Source organism: Ochotona curzoniae, unplaced genomic scaffold (genome assembly GCF_017591425.1).
Source record: "Ochotona curzoniae isolate NIBS_2020 unplaced genomic scaffold, NIBS_Ocur_1.0 contig_3622, whole genome shotgun sequence".
NCBI classification, from domain to species: Eukaryota; Metazoa; Chordata; class Mammalia; order Lagomorpha; family Ochotonidae; genus Ochotona; species Ochotona curzoniae.
The window spans coordinates 8,742,120-8,762,735 of NW_024465926.1; the positions used below are offsets into that span (position 1 = coordinate 8,742,120).

Sequence of the window (20,616 nt, forward strand, 5' to 3'; positions counted from 1 at the left end):
ACCCTGGCACCAGGATTCTGTGCAGGGGGTGCCTGTCGGCGACTTGCAGTCCCGGCACCAGAGGGCGCTCAGGAGAGCCAAGGCTCTTCGCTCCCTTGATCTCCCTTTTTGATGCCCTCCCACCACCCTTGTTGCTGAAACAGGAGTTGGAACAGGACCCAGGAGGATGCTAGGCACAGATTTTAGGCCTAACCCAAGAATGGGGTCTGGGGCAGTGTGGAACCCTAGGGAAGAACTCAGGCGTGGAGGGGGAGATTGGACTCTTCAATGGCAGCATGGGGAAGCTGGGATAGCTGGCGTTCCCAGTGACCTAGAATGCAGGGTTGGAGGTGTGGCATGTTAAAGTCTCCTTGCTTGGAGTCTTTTTTACCCCTTTGGCCGGCTCATGGGGCCCCCTTAGGCTGGTTACTAAATCCTGCAGACCGCGCATGCTCCCGCCCCCTTCCCTGTAGATTCCGATTCACGAGAGCAGGAGGGTGAGGTTGGCATCTGCAGAGGCAAGGAGCTTTGTAGTGCCTCGGTGCGCCAGCGGTGAGAGCCGTCGGGCAGTCCTCCCAGAGTGGAGGCGTTTGCCTCAGCCTTCCAGGAGGGGCGCGTTTTGGCCCCGTGAAGGCGGTGTCCTGGAGGAAAACACGTCCCATGTGGTAGGCTTGACGCCGGCCTCGGGCACCCCCGAGCCGCGGGAGCACCCTGGGGTGGGAGGCAGTGCGCTGGGCCCGCGTCCCCGGCGCCGCGCCCCCGGCCAGGCGGCTCATTTGCATGGAGAGCCTCGGCGGCCAATGGGCGCGCGGCTGGGCATGCCGGGAGCCGGGCTGGGCGGCGGTGGCGGCGGGCGGAGCGAGGTGCGACCGGCGCTGGGCGGCTGAGGCTCCCGCACCGGGACCGGGACCGGGGCAGCTGTGGAGCCGGGAGAGCGTGCTGCTCGGGCTGTCGGCGTGCGCCCTCTCCGAAAGCCGGGCCCCTGGCCCCTGGGACACCATGAACTACCTGGTGAGTGTGACGCCTCGGCCCGAAGCCGCTGGCAGTGGCTGGGGCGGGGTCCGCGCTGGGGCTTCGAGTGGCCGCCCTGCCGGGGCTGGAAGGGGTTAAACAAGTGGCATTTCCTGCCGGCCCTGGGTCCTGGGAACTGCGGGCTGAAGGCTGGGGGGCGCGGCCACCCGGGCTAGGGCCCGCTCGTGGACCAGGCGCCCAAGCCGAAGACTGGGGGCTCCTGGAGCCGGCGTGCCTCGGGGCTGTGGGCCGGAAAGTTCTTGGATCTGGGAAAGTTGCTGCCCAGAGGCCTGTTCTCCGTCTGCCGGCCGCCCACTGCTTGGTGACCTTGGGCCTCTGCGCTGGCCTTGGAGCCTCATTTTCCTCGGATGCGAGGAGGGTCGAGGATCCAGGAGGTTGACCGTGCTCCCAGGCCTGGTGGTGATGTGTCTGCCTCTTTGGGAATGGAGTTGCCTATCGTCACCAGGCAAGGGTTGATGGCGGAGAGACTCGTCGGGAAGTCGGCACTGCCAGAGCGCCCAGCCTGAGTCGGTTAATGATTCACCCCGGCCCCCGGCGCTGGATTCCGGGAGCGGGAGGGTGCTGCTCGATCTTTCCCTACCCTGGTTGCCAAAAGGTTCGCCTGCGGGAATTGTCACTGACTGGTTAGGGTCTCATTGCAGCATCAGATGGGAATTTTGGGGTCCTTTCTTGGGGATCCTTCAGCCTGATGTCCCTCAGAGTTGGGTTGTTAGTTTGGGCTTGGTCAGTGGCAACTTCACCTTCGATTCCAAGCCAGGGTAGAGGCTGCTCAGGACCAAGTGTAGATTTGGGCATGGCAGCCTGTTGGGGTCACGAATCCCAGTCTGAGAGCCGCAGCCCCCTTGGGGACCCTGAGAGCACTTGATTTCCTCCCTTGTAACGCTTACCTGAGGCACACCCACACCTGGCTGTTGCTTTGGTGGCTTTGCTGAATAACGGTGAGTGTGCCCTTGTTGATTTCTATCTGGTGAGGTGTTTACCATTGCTGTGGGCCTGGTGGTTGGGTGGGGCAGAGGGCTGGCAAGCCAGGGAGCATCCTGGCTCCAGGGCAGGTGGAGCCTGAGAGGAGCTGCCCCATCTCCTTTGGGCACCAGCACCCACCTGCTGCTTGCTCTGTGAGAGCTGGCAGTACAGTCCCAGGCTGTGCCAGGAAAGCCACCTTTTGTTGGGTGAAGGAGGCCTGTTTGTGTTGCGAGCTGCCACTGCCTCCTCAACCCTGGACAGGGGAGTGGAGTAAGCATAGTGCCATGAGGGCATCTTTCCTGTCAGGAGAGACCCTGAGACAGCTACTTCCAGTCCCCTACCCTCCCATGGACCAGAGGCTAAGGCATGTGGAGGAGTGGTCTCTTGTCCTCACGGCAGGTGGCAGATCCTTTCCTCCGTGGGTGGGGCTCTGCAGGGTTTCATCTCTACTGGAGCATCACAGAAATCTTTAGTTTCGATCTCGTTTTAGGCAGTAATGGTGTGTTAGGGCTGGGGAAGTCTCTGTATAGCTATGGAGATGCTGTAGAATTGTAGGGATGAAGTTCCTCCTGGCCCTTCCCTGGCCCTTGGACCGCTCCATAACAAATCTGGGGCTGTCCCTGAGTGACGATCAGCCTCACGCCGTGCACTCAAGAGAGTCCGTGAATCCTGCTAGTGGGGCCTTCTGGCCTGTCCCCGCTATTCATGGTGCTGTTGGGAGCTGCAGTCACCATGTTAACCACAGGAAGATCGTCACCAAACTCTGGCTCTGCCCAACTTCTTGTGACAGTGGCTGGAGCCCCTGGACAGGAGGATCGCTCACAGACAACCCGGGACTCAGAGGCAGCTGTGGTAGCTGCGGTAGCTGAGGCCAGGCTGTGGCTCTGCCCACACAGGTGGCCTTTCCTCACCTAGTACTGAAATCTCACACGCCACCTCTGTTTTGTTTTCTGGGGCCTCATGCACTCCTGGGCACAGGACGGGAACAGTGGTCCCCTAGAGGTGCCTCTGGAGTGCAGGGCTCATCTGGGCTCTTGTTCCCTGCCAGCTGGGCCTGGGGACTTGATCCCAGACCGTAGCTGAGGAGGATGCCCAGGGCAGGCCCCAGTGTTCCACCCAGGACATCTGAACAGAGAGGGGGACAGATCCTGTGCTCCTCACCCCAACCCCTGCCCCTTCCCGCATGCGTGGAGCCAGGGTGAGTTGGCTGGGCAGCAGGGCTGTGGCTGCTGGCCTTTCCAGGTACAGGCTGGATTGGGGGTGCAGCATACTCATTGGACCTGTGTCCAGTGACAACCAGGCAGATAGAATCCTCCAGAAGTGAACTTGGCCCACATTCGCCAAGGTTGGGGTGTGAAGGGAGCCAGTGTTTCCTGAGTGCCCAGGGTGGGGGAGAGGGGTAGGGGGAAGAACATGGCGTGAGGGGTGGAACAGGCCAGGGATGGGAACAGTCTCTGGAATTTCTACTCCATTTAGTTCCACTTTATCTCACCACCCCAGGTCTGCCTTGGACCCGGTCAGGGACACTGTCTAGGATATGGGGTACACATGCCTCATGGGGTAGTTTTGAGGGTTCCCTGAGGTAATCACTGAGCATGTCGCAGTTCTGCCCCTGGCGTGCAGTTATGTGCTGTTTCGATTACTGTCAGGAACTTGTCAGTTGTGTCACTGTTGTTCTCTTGCTTATTCCCCCCTTCCCTATCCCCACCAACTTGGGACGGGACTGGAGGTACCATCAGATCTAGCCCTGCAAGTTTGCAGTTGGAATAATGATTGGCCCACCTTGTGAGGAGCTCACAAAGCAGTCAGAGGAGCTGGCCCGTCTCCAAATTGGGCACCACACTGGTCCCCATGATCTCCAGTTTGCTGGTGGCGCCCACCACGGCTGGGCTGTGGATGCAAAGAACATATTTGCTGAGTGAATAAATGCACATCAGACACAGAGCCAGGCCTGACAGAGGGGGCTGTGGTCAGTGTGGCCTGGGCTGTCTCTGCTGGGAGGGGTTGCTAGGAGCCTTCACTTCCAGCAACCATGGGAAGGCTCCCTGGAGAGGAGGTCTTGTGGTGTGTCCATCCCTTGCCACTGCCAGCCACTCTTCCCCAGATTCAAAGTTAAGGGACACCCACAGCTTGCTCAAGGCTCCCGAGGGAGCTCGTGCAGTGAAGGAGGAGACCTGCATCCCCATCAATGGCTGGGAACATCCTCCCTCTGCTGCTCTTGTCTGTCCTGTCGGCTGCCGTGCACCGCAAGCATGATGTTCAGAGTGCGGCTGGCTGGGGAGTGCTGGCTGCAGCCTGAGAGTTTTTCTCTGCCGCTGCCCTCTGGGATGGGTGAATCTCAGAGCAACTTCCAGGGTTCCTCCTTGTTTACCTGCAGGACAAGAGCCCTCCACCCCAGCCAGTTATCAGACATTTACTAATGCTGCATCCTATGCCAGGACTGTTGTATGCGTGCCCAGGGTTTCCGTGCTGGTAGCATTAGGAGATGTGACTTGGGTGACAGTGGCACATGTTGGTTAGTACTGTGAAATCAGGGCAACGGAGAGCAGGTATACCCTGGGAGGAACACCAAAGCCTTCCAGAGGGCCTCTATGTGAGTGTATCCTGACATAAGCAGATCATCCTGCAGCCCTTGGTGCTCTGAACATGGACCAGTGGTTTTTCTTAGCTTTGTATCCTACAGAGTCCCACTGATGCCCTGTGAGCTTGAGATGGGGTGCTAATTGGCCCAGCTTGGCTTGCCCAGCTGTGAGGGAGTTGGTCCTTCCTCCCCTCGGGGCGTGACTCTAGGTCTGTGTGACTTTCTTTTTCTTTTTCTTTTTCTTTTAAGATATATGTATATATGTATCTTATATATATATTTATTTATTTATTTATTTATTTATCAGAAAGGCAGATTTACAGAGAGGAGAGACAGAAAAATCTTTCATTTACTGGTTCATTCCACAAATGTCCGCAGTGGCTAAACCAGTCTGAAGTCAGGTGCCAGGAGTTTCCTGAGTCTCGCATGCGGATGCAGGATCTCAAGACTTTGGGCCATCTTCCATTGCTTTGCCAAGCCACAAGCAGGGAACTGGATGGGAAGTAGAGCAACCAGGGCACAAACCACTGCCCATATGGGATCCTGGCACTCGTGGGTGGAGGGTTAGCCAATTAAGCCATCACACCAGGGCCTCCCTGTCCTGTGACTTTCAACATACAAGGTCCCAGAAGGCTTACTGCATGTCCAAAGCAGGAATACTTGGAGTGGTGTGGGCTTTCCCTGATCTGGCCTTGGAAGTCAGCATTTGGATGCCACGTGTTGAAGCACCCAGGCACGAGTCCGTGGAACTGCGTGACTGACTCCTGCTTGGTGCTGCAGGCTGGTAGCCTGTCGTGCCTCCAGCCTCTCCCCACTCCAGCATTTGGCCTTATGCTGTTCCTCTGACCCTGGGCTCTTCTCCAATAGGAGTTACCCAAAACGATGCCTCTTTGGGGAGATCGTCTCTGATCAGTTATATAAGGAAAAAGCTTCAGAAAGTTAGTGGAGATGAGCATTGTGGCCCAGCTGATGAAAGCATACCATTTCAGAGGACCTGGTATGTGTGGACTACTCCATGCTTCATGCTAGTGTATCTGGGAAGTCCAAGAACTTGGGCCCCTGCCATGCTTGTGGGCAACCTGGATGGAGTTCCCAGCCCCTCGTTATGACCTGGCCTCACCATGGCTGTTGTAGGCATTTGGGGAGTGAGCTTGCAGACTGAAAATGTGTTATCTGAGATGCAAGATTAAAACAGAAAGAGGGCCTGGTGCAATAGCCTAGTAGCTAAAGTCCTCACCTTGAACGTGCCAGGATCCCATATGGGTGCCGGTTCTTATCCTGGCAACCCTGCTTCCCATCCGGCTCCCTACTTGTGGTCTGGGAGAGCAGTTGAGGATGTCCCCAAACGTTGGGACCCTGCACCACATGGGAGACCTGGAAGAAGCTCCTGACTTGCTATTGCCTCAGCTCCAGCCGTTGTAGCCACTTGGGGAATGGGCCATCAGATAGAAGTTCTTCTTGTCTCTCCTGCTCTCTGTATATCTGCCTTTCCAATAAAAATACATAAATTTAAAAAAAAAAAAAAGAATGCTCATCCACTAATTGAATTCCCAAGTCCCTGGAATGGCTGAGGCTGGGCTAGGCCAAAGCCTGCGGTCTGAAATTCATTCTGGGTCTCCCATGTGGATGCGTTGAATCCAGTTAGTTGACCTGTCACTGCTGCCTCCCCGAGTCTACAGGATTCTGAAGTCAGGAGCCAGAGCCGGATGAAGCCAGTGGGTGTCATAGCTGGAATCTTAGCCTTAAGCTATCCTTGTTTTCAAGATTCATTATGTGTTTGCAAATTAGAGGGCTACGGAGGGAGAGATGTTTATGTCCTCTGGTTTGTGCCCCAGATACCTGGGATTGGAACCACATGAGTGGCAGGGGCCCAGGCACTTAGAGCCATCTTCTGCCACCTTCGCAGGCGCATAAGCAGGAAGTGCAACAGCTTCTGCTAGAACTAGTGCTTGGGGGGTGCTGGCATGGAGGCACTAGTTTGACTTACTGTGCCACTGGCTGACGTTTATGTTACCTTTTAATGCTGTTTTTGCCAAAGACTTTTAAAAAGACACGTCCCCCCTTGTGCCTATAGATATTTGTGAAAGTTCAAATTGGAATTAAAAGATAATGAAAATTTTTGGCAAGATCTTTGAAGTCCCCTGTGTACACTGTGCACACCCATGTGCAGAACCCTGTCACCCACTGTTGATGGCACCTCGCTAATGACCCATTGCCTTGGCGTCCCTGCCCGACAGCAGTGTAAGCCCCAGGCTGACAGGAACCAAGAGCCAGGTGCATCTCCTACTAAGAAAGGGCCAATCCTGTGAAATTAGGGCTGTTACCTCACCGGAGACGGTCCTGCTGCCCAGAGAGGTTCAAGGACTTGCCTGAGGTCATAGCTCTTGGCCCAGGCCTGAGACTTAGCTGCTGCTTAATGATTTGAGAGAGAAAGAAGGAGCAGCTTGACCTTGGGGAGCAGCTGGGAAGGCTGAGTTGCCAAAGGGGTGGAGGCTTGGCCCGTCAGAGTTGTTTGGTTGGCTGGACACCAGCAGTGCCCAGGATGTGGGCTGAGCAGGGCAAAGAGGCTGCCTGACGCCTTGGGTAGGAGCAGGAGCATGCCAGCTGACGCAGGCAGAGGAGCTCCTGGTGCCAGGCGCCTGGTGCCACGTGCCCAGCCGCGAGGTGCTTCCCAGCTGGCTCCAGCTATCCCAGACTACACAGTTACAGTCCATCGACAGCCTTGGATGAAGTCAGCTCTCTGAGCTCATATCCTGAGCTCACATCGTGACTGACGCTGGCGGCCCTGGGAGGTCCCAGTAGTTCACCTGGGTCAGGTGACAACACCCTCGCCCCACTCCACACCCAGTAGACCTTGCACTCAGCAGAGTCTTCCTGCTCCCCTGGGTGTCCAGTGCTGCTGCAGTTGGGGCCCCTCTGCCAGCCTTCCCTGAGTCGCTGTGTGAAGTGTTCAGAGGCCTCAAAGGGGCAGGTCCCCCGCCTGCACCCCCACCCGGTCTGAGTCGGCTGGAGGGGATTTTCCTGTGACTCACTCTGCTGGCACTTCCTGTGGTCACTAGGGCAGGGACTGGGGGGACCCAGCAGACTGCTGTATTCTAGGGTCACTAGGGGAGGATGGGCCGGGTGTCCCGCCCTCCTGACGAGATGTGATTCCCCAAGACAGGCTGCAGACCATATTTGGGAAATGTGTTTTCCTTGCCGACCGGCAGCCTGGGGATGGGCGCCATGAGCCCTGGTGGGCTGCATGACAGCAGGCCCCTGCCTGTCCCTCCACTGGCTCTGGCCCCTGGATCTGCCACACTACAGCGGCTGTTGTCCTGTGCTGCCTGGAAAGCCTAGGAGGGAGCCCACTATTTCCTTCTGCAGGATGTGGATTTTTTTTCAGCCCAAAGCAAGAAATGCTCATTAAATACAAATTTTAAAATTCTACCAAACAGGAAGAGAAATTATCTCTCATTGTCTCAAAATGTGAACATTGCAGTTCTGACCCTCTCTCCCTTAGAAAATTTCAGGTGGTAGTTTTTTGTTTTGCTTTAAATTTTATTTTTTTATTTGTTTGTTTTAAAGTCATAGTTATACAGGGCGGGGTGGGAGACAGAGATCCTTGATCTGCTGGTTAACTCTTTAGATGGCCACAATGGCAGAGGCAACTTTAGGCCCGAGCCAGGTGTGTCTTAGGCATCTCCTATGTGGCTACAGGGGTCCAAGTACCTGGACCAGTTTCTTATGCTTTTCCCAGGCCATCCCAAGTGGAGCAGCTGGACACCTGCCCAGTGCCCACACTGAGTGCTGGCATCGCAGGCATTGTCTTCACTCTATGCCACAGTGCCGTTCCCCTCAGGTGGTGTTTTTGAGACATGATTTACACTTCTGAGCCTATTCATTCTGTTACAATTATGGTATGGGTGATGATAGAGTCACTAGAAGCCCCCGGCCTCGAGCTTGGTGATGTTTTGTCACTACCTGGACTGTGCCTGGCCTGGCTGCTCCCCTGAATCTTGCTTGTCCGGGCTGTCCGCTCCAGGGCCTTTCTGAATTGCTCTGAAAAAATGGGCTCCCAGGACGGGGAGCACCTGCTGCCTGTCCAGTTCTTATTTTCTGTGCTTACCTCTCTTATTCTCCTCCTAGAAGCACCTGGTATGCTAATGCAGTGTGCTTGGAATCTGTTCTTGGATAAATGTCTGAACTATATAAGCTTGTTTTGGAGACAGTTACAAAGGAGACCGTTGATCTCCTGTACTATGCCCTCTCTCAGGAGGGGTGGCTGGCAAGCCAGGCAGGGGGAGACGACCACCTTAGTGCTTGGTGCTGTGGAGGTCCTGGGGCGGTGGCAAGGCCTCTCAGTGCTACCTCCTTGTGCTGGCACCTGCCGGGGCCGCCGGGCAGGGTCTCAGAGCTGCTTGCCCCGTTCGTGAGCTCTGGTGGATTTTTCTGTTTGTGTTCTTTTCTTTCCTGATTGATTAGTGGGTATTACTCCCAATTCTAGGCTAATCACTCTTGTGCTAGTGCTTTATCTTTGCATTTTGGCCTTTTGACTGCTGTTTGTTTGTAACATGTCCACATTGAACTTTCTCTCTTTTTTTTTTTAAAGATTTATTTATGTTTATTGGAAGGCAGATATACAGAGAGGAGGAAGGATAGAGAGGAAGATCTTCCATCCAATGGTTCACTCCCCAAGTGGCCGCAGCGGCTGGAGCTGAGCCAATCCGAAGCCAGGAGCCAGGAGCTTCTTCTGGGTCTCTCACATGGGTGCAGGGTCCCAAGGCTTTGGGCCATCCTCGAGTGCTTTCCCAGGCTACAGGCAGGGAGCTGAATGGGAAGCAAGGCTGGTGAGACTAGAACCGGCCCCGTGAACTTGGTAGGTTTTCCTTTTATTTTAATATTTCCTTAAGGGCCTGGTGCAGTAGCCTGTGGTTAAAATGCTTGCCTTGCATGCACCAGGATATGGGCTCCACTTCCCTTCCAGCTCCCTGCTTGTGGCCTGGGAAGGCAGTTGAGGACAGCCCTGCACCTGTGTGGAAGACTAAGAAGAAGCTCCTGACTCCTTGGCTTCGGCTTGGCTCAGCTCCGGCCATTGTGGCCACTTGGGGAGTAGACCAGCACATGGAAGATCTTTCTGTTTCTCCTTCTCTCTGTAAATTTGATTTTCCAATAAAAATAAATAAATCCTTTTTAAAAACTTCTGTGTTTTGGCAGAACTGTAACGCTTTCTCCTGAGGTCTTAACTAATTGTTGCTTGATTGATTTCTGGATATTTTCTATCTTTTGTTGCTATACGATAACGTTTCTTATCAGATACATGTTTTGTTACCATTTTATTTGAAAGGCAGAGAGATAGATGAACAGAGATTTTCTGTCCGCTGGTTTGCTCTCCAGAAAGCCCACAGCAGCCAGGGTTCAGCCAGACCTCAGGTCAGGGACCCAGGGGCTTGAGGCATCACTTGCTGCCCTTTAGGACCGTATTAGCAGGAAGCTGGGTCAGAAACAGAGTAGCAGGAACTCAGACCAGGACCTGGTGTGGAATGAGGGCGTCCCAGCCGGGAGCTTCACACGCACTGCCTCCACACGCACCCGGCATGCCTCTCGGCAAGGGCATCCCATGCGCTGCCCGGGGCTGCTTCGCCTGTGTGGGCTGTGCCTTTCTCTGGCCACTCCCCACCTCTGCTCACTTTTTGCTCTTGCTGAGTTGTGCTGGCCAGGGCAGCAGGACTTGGGGCTGGAGCAGGGGGAAAGTATTCACAGCTTTTCTAGTAGTTTTCTAGTAGTTTGATAACTTTTTTGGCAAATGGGCTCTGTTAGTTTATCATAAGTTTTGATTTTCATCAGATTACTTTCTTGAATCTGAGGTAACAGGTCATCTTCATTCATGGACTCTAACCTGGTGGCCTTGTTGTCATGGCCCTGGGGCCAGCTGCTGTCGAGAGGCCTTGAAATGTTGTCTAGGTTCATTGAAGAAATGCTCTGGTTCCCTGAGCTTGTTTGGCCCAGAACGAAGGTTTCTGACTTCACCAGAGCCAAAGCAGAGGCCGTTCTGGCCCCAGAGATGGGTGGGAGGTTGGTAGCCAGGGGACCGTGCACATGCCCTGCCCTCATACCTACCTTCCTCCCCCGCCTCCCTACAGAACGTGCTGGCCAAAGCCCTCTATGACAACGTGGCTGAGTCCCCAGATGAGCTCTCCTTCCGCAAAGGTGACATCATGACGGTGCTGGAGCGGGACACACAGGGCCTGGACGGCTGGTGGCTCTGCTCACTGCATGGACGCCAAGGCATCGTGCCTGGAAACCGACTCAAGATCCTGGTGGGCATGTATGACAAGAAGCCAGCAGGGCCTGGACCTGGCCCACCTGCCACCCCATCCCAGCCCCAACCCCAGCCGCAGCCTGGTCTTCCACAGGGCCTCCACACTGCAGTGCCCCCTACCTCCCAGTACGCACCCATGCTCCCTGCCACGTCCCAGCCCCAGTCCGACAGTGTCTACCTTGTACCCACGCCCAGCAAGACTCAGCAAGGGCTCTACCAATCGCCTGCGCCCAGTCCGCAGTTCCAGTCCCCCCCTGCCAAGCAGACATCCACATTCGCCAAACAGGCACCCCATCACCCGTTTCCCAGCTCAGCTGCAGACCTCTACCAGGTGCCCCCGGGACCAGGAAGTCCTGCACAGGACATTTACCAGGTGCCCCCTTCCGCTGGGATGGGGCATGACATCTACCAGGTCCCCCCGTCCATGGACGCACGCAGCTGGGAGGGAACGAAGCCACAGGCAAAGGTAAGGCCTCCTTGGTGGATGGGTGCAGGGCTCTGCTGCCTTTGGGGTCTCTACACTCCATGTTTGTGCTGGATTTCAGGTGGGAGGGGGCTGCATAGGGACTGTGCTCCTTTGTTGAGTGGTGACAGCCATGAACAGGCTGTGGCACCCAGAAGAGAGGTTATGAGCAGACAGACCCCCAGACTCAGGGTGTGGCCTGCCTGCGGCATGGAGACATTCAGAGCTGCCCTGCCCTGGCAGGTGAGGCCAGAGCTGCAAGCTAGAAACAGACTTTTCTGGGGTCTAGGGCCCTCTTAGTTGCTGGATGCTCCCCCCAGGCTGCAAGGTTTTGCATCAGAATGGTGTGTCCTGGTCCTTGGTCCACGCCTTGATTAAATCCTTCTGACTACAGAGCTTGGAGGGATCACCACTGGGGCAGGGATCCCTGAGAGGAGAACGGGAGCTTTGGGATGGCCCTTAGGAGAAAGGCAAGTGCAGAGCAGCCTTCATTTGGGTTCAGCATGGTACAACAGACACACTGGCCTTGTCATGGGGGCCGAATCTGGAGGTGAGCAGACGGAGTGAAGGAGCCCTCCCTAACTGTGGGAGCCACTCAGGAGCCACTCGGCCCCGTGTTCTCTCCTCAGCATGGGCCTACGTTTCCTGGTGTTGCGGCTGTGTCTGGGCAGCTGGGGGCAGGAGGGAGGATGCACCCTCTAAGATGGTCCTGCTGTCAGCCAGGACTTAAGCCTGTGCTCCACCCAGCTGCCAGAGGGGTGGAAGATGATGCTGTTCCCTGGTGGCCACATGTTTTGGGCTCACTGACAGTGACTAGGTTCTAAAGAGGAAGGGGAAGCTTTGGAGACCAGCTTGGCCACCATGTGCTCAGGGGTTCTCACCTGCTAAATGGGTTTGTGTGGGTCGAGGACACTGATCCTGAGACACTTCAGTTCCAGTCCCTCACAGGCTCTGACTGGGGAACGCTGGGCTTGACTCAGTGTAGTAAGGCTGGGGCCCAGAGGGGAAGGCTGGGTAGCCAATGGGGCCTGGGTGGTTAGTGCCCGTGCCTGGGCCCAGGACCTGAGGGCATAAGCTCTGGGTGCACAGTTGGGAACCCCAGAAAGGAAGGCACCTGTGAGGCTGCTGTTGGGATCCTGGGCCAGGAGCTGCAGCTGTGTGAAAGGGGACAGTTGTGTTGCTAGAGCCATAAGGTGCCAGGAGTTTGGGAGGGGAGGGAAAGTGTGCTGCAGTGCCTTGCCTCCAGGCCTCTGTGGGCACTTTCCCAGAGCGGTAAGATGAGGTCTCTCTGGAGGAGACGGGGTGCTCTAGAACAAGGAGCTGGCCTGTCAGGGAATGAGGGCCCTTTTGGCTGCAGAACATGAGCTCCAAATTACGTAGAGGCAGGGAGGGGCTCCTGATCTCTGCTCTGGATGCTGACCCTGCCCAGGACTGACCTGGATGCTGGAGCATGGTTCTAGGGTCACCTGTTCCTTCTCTGGTGCCTGTTGTTGGGGAGGGGAATGTGGAAGGACAGACATCCTGACCCCAGCGGGCCCTTGTCCTGCCTGGTTCTGTGTGGGGAGATGGGGGTGCAGAGGTAGCTGGTGCATCTGTCAGCAGCATCTATCCCTGTCTCTTCCTCCTGGACTCTGGCTCTGTCCCCAACCCCAGGGACCACCAGACCCTTGTAATGGGGCTCAGGTGTGGGCCTCTGATTATCGGGTTCCTTTCTCTGAAGAATCTTTTTTACTAATGAGCTTTGCTGCTGGTGGCAGCTCACTCAGTTTTCCTAACAGAAAACCCTGGCTGGCCATTCCTGCTGCCATTGCCTGCCCCGCTGCTGTGTGGCTGCCCTAGTCTGGGGGTCTAGCCCTGCCCCACTCATACTGGCTCCCCCACCACCTGCAGCAGAGGTGTGTCCTGCCTTCCCCTAGGCTGCTGTGTGTCCTGGAAAAGCCCCAGGCTTTGCCATGGGGGCAGGCCAACCTGCCACGTCCCTCCAGCCTCCGCCTGCCCCGCCTGCCCCTGTGTTGGCAGGTCCTAGCAGCTAAAAATAGCTCTGGCCGAGACTCAAGTCTGGGCTCCAGGACAGAGAGGAGTCTGCAGAGGCAGCCCTGACTCCACTTCCAGACACACTGTGGGGCGGGGAGCACCCCGGCTCCACTAGCACTGGGGCTGCGCTGCCCCCACTTCTTGTGGGTGCCACATCTCTGCTGCTCCCAGGACAGCCAGCACATGGCCACAAGTGGTGCCCGAGTGGAGTTCTGGGAGCTTTGAGTCTGTGGAAAGAGAGATGTATAGGGAGGGCCCGAGTCAACCCCGGCCCAGACGTCCCCTTTGATTAGGAAACAAAAGGCCTTTCTGTGGGGAGAGCTGAGCAGAGAGCCCTGTGGGGGAGGCTAAACAGGGCAGCTGTTCCTTACTGCCTCCTGGCATGCTCAGGAAGGAGGCTGGTGGGGGCTGTCAGCAGCCCTGGCCTTGGCAGGACAAAAACACCTGGGAGTTGAGCGTTGCCCCTTGGTACCAGGTCTCCACCTGGTTGTCAGGAATCGCCTGCTTGGTACCTCCTGCATCTAGAGGTGGCTGCTAGGTGCCATGACTGGGGCCATCCCTTCCTGGACAAGCCTTGATAAAGAGGAGAAACTGGGAAACCCTGACAGGCAAGACTCAGGAGACCTTGACTGAGTTCTCTGGAGAACCCTGCAGGGTCGATGGTCCCTGGCACGTCCCCTCCACTGTGGGGCCTCCAGAGGCCCAGCTATGGACACACCCTGTGGGTCTGTCTCTGAAGGGACGGACCCAGCGCCTCCCAGCCCTCTCTCAGGGCCCTTCTGCAGCACTCTGCAGCTGGCTCACCTTCTAGTGGGAGTGGCTCTCTGAGAACTGAGTGCCAGAGCCAGTGGCAAAGTGGACTGTCCATCCCCAGGTGGTGGTGCCCACCCGAGTTGGGCAGGGCTATGTGTATGAGGCCTCTCAGCCGGAGCAGGACGAGTATGACACCCCGCGCCACCTGCTGGCCCCTGGGCCCCAGGACATCTATGATGTGCCTCCTGTTCGGGGATTGCTTCCCAACCAGTATGGCCAGGAGGTAGGTTTGGGATGAGGAGGCTGGAGGGGGTGAGACGCGGGGATGTGATGAGTCTACATCTGTAGCCCCTGCTTGGGGAGCTCATTTCCTTGGCTCTGGTCAGGGTCAGGGTGACCCAGGACCCAAGGTTGGCGGGTGCTGGGGGATTCCTGCTCTTCCCATCATACCAGGTGGCCTTGACATCTGTATCATGTACCTATTTCTCTGCTCCCAGGTATATGACACCCCTCCCATGGCAGTCAAGGGTCCTAATGGCCGAGACCCATTGCTGGACGTGTACGATGTGCCTCCCAGTGTGGAGAAGGGCCTGCAACCTTCCAGCCACCACGCGGTAGGTTGTTGGCAGGTGCCCGGGCTGCAGGTGGCTGTGGGACAGTCAGGTGGAAACCAGTCCTGTGTAGCGCTGCCCGTTCTCTGGCCTGGGACCAATTTGGAAGTCCGGCTGTCTTACAAGCCTGTCTTAGGCCTCCTGGAGAGGATTGCAGCCGCATCTGTCATCCAGGCTGTGCAGCTTCCCTGGGTGGTGGTAGGGGCAGTCAATGATGATGTGGGGACTGTCAGCCCTTCCCCAAGGGTTGTTAATGTGCGTGTCATCCCCACAGCGCTGGGTGGCGCCTGCTGCATAGCTGAGCAGACAGCCAGAGACAGACGTGTCCCCGTTCCAGTCGGGCTCTGAGCGTAACCACTGCCCACGAGTACAGCATGAGCCTGTGCGCCTGTGCTGTGGCTCGGTCCTGACCTCCACTTGGCCCCCAGGTGTACGACATCCCCCCATCGGTGAGCAAGGACGTTCCTGACGGCCAGCTGCTGCGTGAGGAGACCTATGATGTGCCGCCTGCCTTTGCCAAGGCCAAGCCCTTCGACCCAGCCCGCCACCCCCTGGTCCTCACTGCTCCACCCCCAGACTCCCCACCTGCCGAGGATGTGTATGATGTGCCTCCCCCCGCTCCCGACCTCTATGACGTGCCCCCTGGCTTGAGGCGGCCAGGCCCTGGGACACTCTATGATGTGCCCCGGGAGCGGGCACCTCCTGAGGTGGCTGATAGTGGCATGCTTGATGACGGGGTGTACTCTGTGCCCCCCCCAGCTGAGCGAGAAGGTCCAGCTGACGGCAAGCGTCTGTCAGCCTCCAGCACGGGCAGTACACGCAGCAGCCAGTCGGCCTCCTCGCTGGAGGCTGCCGTGCCAGGCCGGGAACCCATGGAGCTTGAAGTGGCTGTGGAGGCCCTGGCTCGGCTGCAGCATGGTGTGAGTGCCACTGTGGCCCACCTCCTGGACCTGGCAGGGAGTGCTGGCGGGGCTGGGGGCTTGCGTGGCAACACAGAGTCCCAGGAGCCACCGAAGCAGGACTTGCGGGCTGCAGTGGCCGCTGTCCAGGGGGCTGTGCACGAGCTGCTGGAGTTTGCCCGCAGTGCTGTGGGCAATGCCACCCATACTTCTGATCGCACCCTGCATGCCAAGCTCAGCCGACAACTGCAAAAGATGGAAGATGTGTACCAAACTCTGCTGGTACATGGCCAGGCGCTTGATAGTGGCCGGGGAGGCCTGGGGGCCACCCCTGAAGACCTGGACCGCCTCGTGGCCTGCTCCCGGGCTGTGCCTGAGGATGCCAAGCAACTGGCTTCCTTCTTACATGGTAACGCCTCGTTGCTCTTCAGACGGACCAAGGCCCCTGTCCCAGGGCCCGATGGCAGTGGCCCACTGCACCCCAACCATGTTGACAAGGCCAGCAGCATTCAGTCACGGCCCCTGCCCTCCCCTCCCAAATTCACCTCCCAGGACTCACCAGATGGGCAGTACGAGAACAGTGAGGGAGGCTGGATGGAAGATTATGACTACGTTCACCTGCAGGTGGGTGTCTGTCCTGGAGATCTTCATCTGGGCCTCACACACAGGGCTCTTGTGCTCAGGAGGGGTACTGGAACCCAGCACTGGGGAGACCCTACAACCTCTCACTCTGACCCTCCAGGCCAGATGGCTCTCTAGAAGCCCATTGCTGACCCTTAGGGCCATGTGTCTCTATCCTTGGGTCACCAGACACCGTGAGCCAAGCTTGGTCAGGTGCTCCAATACTCCAGTGACCACAGCAGGGATGACAGTGTGGAGAGAAGAAATAAACGTCCTGATGGGAGATGCTGGGAAACTAGAGGAGGTCCAGCAAGGAGTAGTGGGGCTCTGAGCCATCGGGGATGGTTGACGAGCTAGTAAGTGTTAGCACCCAGTGCCTAGAACAGGACACAATAGCTAGGGACCAGGGCATGTCAAAGCTCTTTCGCCCCAGGTTTGTGTGTGCTTGCAGCACCATCTGGTGGCTGCTGGCCCTTACTGTGTCCTTCAGAGCCCAATGGCTCCCTCTGATCCAGGACAGGCCTCAGTCCGTTCCTTGTCTCTCCCAGGGCAAGGAAGAGTTTGAGAAGACACAGAAGGAGCTGCTGGAAAAGGGCAACATCATCCGGCAAGGGAAGGGCCAGCTGGAGCTGCAGCAGGTAAGGCACTGGGCCCCAACTTCTCCCAGTACTGTTGTTGCCTCTGCTGCTGAGGCCCCTGTCATGGCTGATCTGAAGCCAGGAGCTTCTTCCAGTCTCCCACATGGTTTCAGGGTCCCAAGGCTTTGGGCCATCCTGAACTGCTTTCCCAGGTCACAAGCAGGGAGCTGGATGGGAAGTCAGGACACAAACTGGTGCCCTTATGGGATGCTAGCACTTGGAAATAGAGGATTAGCTAGTTGTGCCAGTGTACTAGTCCCAAAAATATCACACCTTTCCCTGGGCATGAGGAAGAAGGCAGAGGAGAGAGACTGCTGTGCCACTAGGGTTGGTGCTGAGGCCCAGGTTTGGGGTGGTGGGAGTGTGATGTAGATGGGCTGTGAGACTCTGGGATGAGAAAGAAAAACAGCAGAATCCGTTTTTGGTTTTGGTTTTTTTTATTATATTTTTGGCAATCTTTACATAGTTAATTAGGGTAAAAAGGTTCAAGGGCTACAAAAAAGTGGGTAAGACTATTACTTCCATATTGTTTCCTTCATGTTACAAGGAGGATATTAAGAGAGAAGGCCCACCCAGTTTCCCACCCCAGGTCCCAGATGTAGGGTATGCTCCGAGGTTCTTGCTCAAGTGGTTTTGATGGTTTACCAATTATGAATCGTTGCCAATCTTGCCACTCCAAGCACGATGAGGTCTTTGAAGAATCCACTAAATGATATAGTCCATCGTTGAGTCTTTGTTTGCCCATATTTCGCTGCCAACATATAGCTGAGATGGTTGATTGACCTGTTCTGTCTTCTCTCTTTTTTTTGGTTAGGGTTCTGAGTCCAGCATTTCGATTGGGGAGATCTCCAAAGAAACTTTGTCTGAGGTGTTCTCAGACCAGATTCTTGTATGTACTAGCAAGTACAGGACCTGGCACAGTGCATTGCCCCATCAGCTGGTGATTGCAATTGCTGGGTTGGTTCTGTTTTCAGCCCCGCCTTCCACTGGAACCAGTGGGTGTTGCAGCCTGGTTCAGTCCAGCCTGGTTCTGCCCAGCACATACTTGGCCCTCACATAAACCAGTGGGAGCTGCAGCCTAGTTGGAGCAACCCACAATAACCCTCACCAGGTCCTCCCCCTACCCCAGAATCCATTTTTGTGCGTGCACGTGCACATATGCACACAGTCACTTGTGAGAAGTACTGTGCAGTGTTTATGGACTCAGTTCTTTGTAATTGGACATTTAGATGATTCCCAGATTTTGCTTTCATGCATATGTCTGATGAGCCTCTCATGAACCACTAGAGTCTGGGTCGAAGGGTAGGAATAAGGGGCCAAATGGGAGCCCAGGAAGAAGGCACTGTGGCTGTTGCCGCCCTGCCCCTGCCCCTGTCCCAGGTGCCCACTGCAGGAAATGGGAGCATCCTGCAGTCAGGGGGAGTGTGCAGGGAATAGACCCACCAGACTCATTCTGAAAGACAGGGACCAGGTGTGTCCCCTGGGTTGAAAGGGCAGAGCAAGTAATGGCACATGAACCTGTGAGTCGGGGAAGGCTGCCTATGAGGTGTTCGTCAGGGTCGGTTCAGGTGGGTTTTGCCAATTAGGGCTTGAAGCAGAACGGAGTCTGTCCCGAGATGGCCCAGATGAGGACCTGTCACCACACGTGTGGCTCCCACATTTCTGCACGCTTACACCATTTTCCCAGGTGGAATTGGGAGTGTTTGCCTTGGAAGGAAATGCAGCAGTTTTGTACACATGTAGATCGCCTTGCTAAGGACTGTATGGCACCACATGCCACCACATGCCTTAGTCCTGTTTCCAGTCTTTACTGTGGAGATGTGGAAACATCTCTACACTTACACAGTAGCCTCCCAGGCCTCTCCACTGTCCTCAGCATGGCCCTCCCCCTACCCCAGGGAGATGGGGAGCCACTCATGTCATTCCCGTGGTGTTTTAGTGCCCCATCTTAAGCAGTCAGTACTCAGGATTTAACCACAATGGTTTCCCGAGGTCATGGGTGACAGGCTTCTTTTCTTCTACTGGGTGTATTTGAATTTCAAAGTTGTTTATGTATGTGAACAACCCAGTAGTGATGGGGGGACACCGTAAGAGAGAATCTTCTATCTGCCAAATGTCCATCATTATCAGCTGGACCAGGCCAAAACCAGGAGCCAGGAACTTCATCCACTTCTCCCCCTGGGTGGCAGGAACCCCTGTGTTTAGGCTGTTATCTGCCATCTCCCAGGCGATACAGGCCCCTCTCCCCTAGCAAGCAGCAGCATGTTCTGCTGTGCCACAGTGCCTGCCCCTTGAGCACTTCCTGTTGGGACATGTACAGACCCACAGGAAGCTGCACAGGCAGTGCTCTGGTCCCCAGTACTTTGCCCTGTGGCTCTGTCTTACATAGCTCTCGTGTGGGACACAGACAGGACACGCCCTGTCCCTGCTTCCCGGCATCCCCTGACCATGCTTCATCTTGGTGTCTTCTCATTTCCTAATGTGAAGTAAAGGGTGTGATGCTGCTGGCAGGGGGAGGGAAATTCAGATCTGTAGCCCCTGTTGGGCCGGGCACTTTTCCAGCTTGCCAGTGACCCCTGTTAGAGTGGTGGTACCAATCAGCGGGGGCATTTGCCTGGCTCTCCGGCCGGGCTGGAACCCTGCTGTCCCAGGGCCTAACGTGCTGCTGCCTCCCTGCTGTCCCAGCTGAAGCAGTTTGAGTGCCTGGAGCAAGAGGTTTCGCGGCCCATCGACCACGACCTGAGCAACTGGACACCGGCCCAACCCCTGGCACCGGGACGTGCGGGCGGCCTGGGGGCCTCGGACCGCCAGCTGCTGCTTTTCTACCTGGAGCAGTGCGAGGCCAACCTGACCACTCTGACCAACGCCGTGGACGCATTCTTCACCGCCGTGGCCACCAACCAGCCACCCAAGATCTTCGTGGCACACAGCAAGTTTGTCATCCTCAGCGCCCACAAGCTGGTGTTCATAGGGGACACGCTGTCACGGCAGGCCAAGGCTGCTGACGTGCGCAGCCAGGTCACGCACTATAGCAACCTGCTCTGTGACCTCCTGCGTGGCATCGTGGCCACCACAAAGGCTGCTGCCCTGCAGTACCCATCACCCTCTGCAGCCCAAGACATGGTGGACAGGGTCAAGGAGCTGGGCCACAGCACCCAGCAGTTCCGCCGAGTCCTGGGTCAGCTGGCAGCTGCTTGACACCGGAGAATGAAGGCAGGGGAGGGGCCAGTGGTGGCCCAGGGCATGCAGGCACTTGCCTTGCAAGGGGTGTGTGGCAGGCATGGGGACAGGCCTCCCCGCTCTGCCTCAGGTGCAGCGCCCCGACCATCTGGGGAGTGTGTGTATTTATGACAGGGCAGGCTGTGGACGGCGCTGCCTCAGGAGCGGGCTAGGGCCAGCTGTGCCAACAGCACACTACTGCCAGGAGGGACACCTTGCTGCCTGCGAGGACCCCATCCTCAAAGCGCAGGTGGAGCCAGGCTCTCGGCCTTGCAGGGAGAAAACCCTAAACAACTATTTTTCATTATTGATTTTCCAATCATTTGACTAATGATCTACGTTTAAATAAAATTCTAAAAACTGAAAAATAGTTGCCCAGGTGTCTAAAACATGGCTAGCTGTGGTGAGAAGGGTGGATGTCAGAGTTAGAGGTGGCCAGCACCCTCTGAAGACACCTTGGGAAAGCTCCAAGGGGCGTGGTGGGGAGCTGGAGCGCTGGCTGTGCCTCCTACAGGTTTGGGC

At 56.5% G+C, this 20,616-nt stretch overlaps 1 protein-coding gene across 1 annotated transcript; it reads left to right on the forward strand.

Moving 5' to 3' along the window:
- Positions 1–839: 839 nt before the first annotated feature.
- Positions 840–20,462, forward strand: BCAR1 (BCAR1 scaffold protein, Cas family member). The gene is made up of 7 exons (XM_040982361.1): positions 840–990; positions 10,678–11,322; positions 14,228–14,389; positions 14,604–14,720; positions 15,146–16,240; positions 16,786–16,875; positions 19,561–20,462. Exons 1-7 carry the CDS (start codon positions 979–981, stop codon positions 20,071–20,073), a joined length of 2,634 nt encoding a protein of 877 aa, XP_040838295.1. The 5' UTR covers positions 840–978; the 3' UTR covers positions 20,074–20,462.
- The last annotated feature ends 154 nt before the right edge of the window (positions 20,463–20,616 follow it).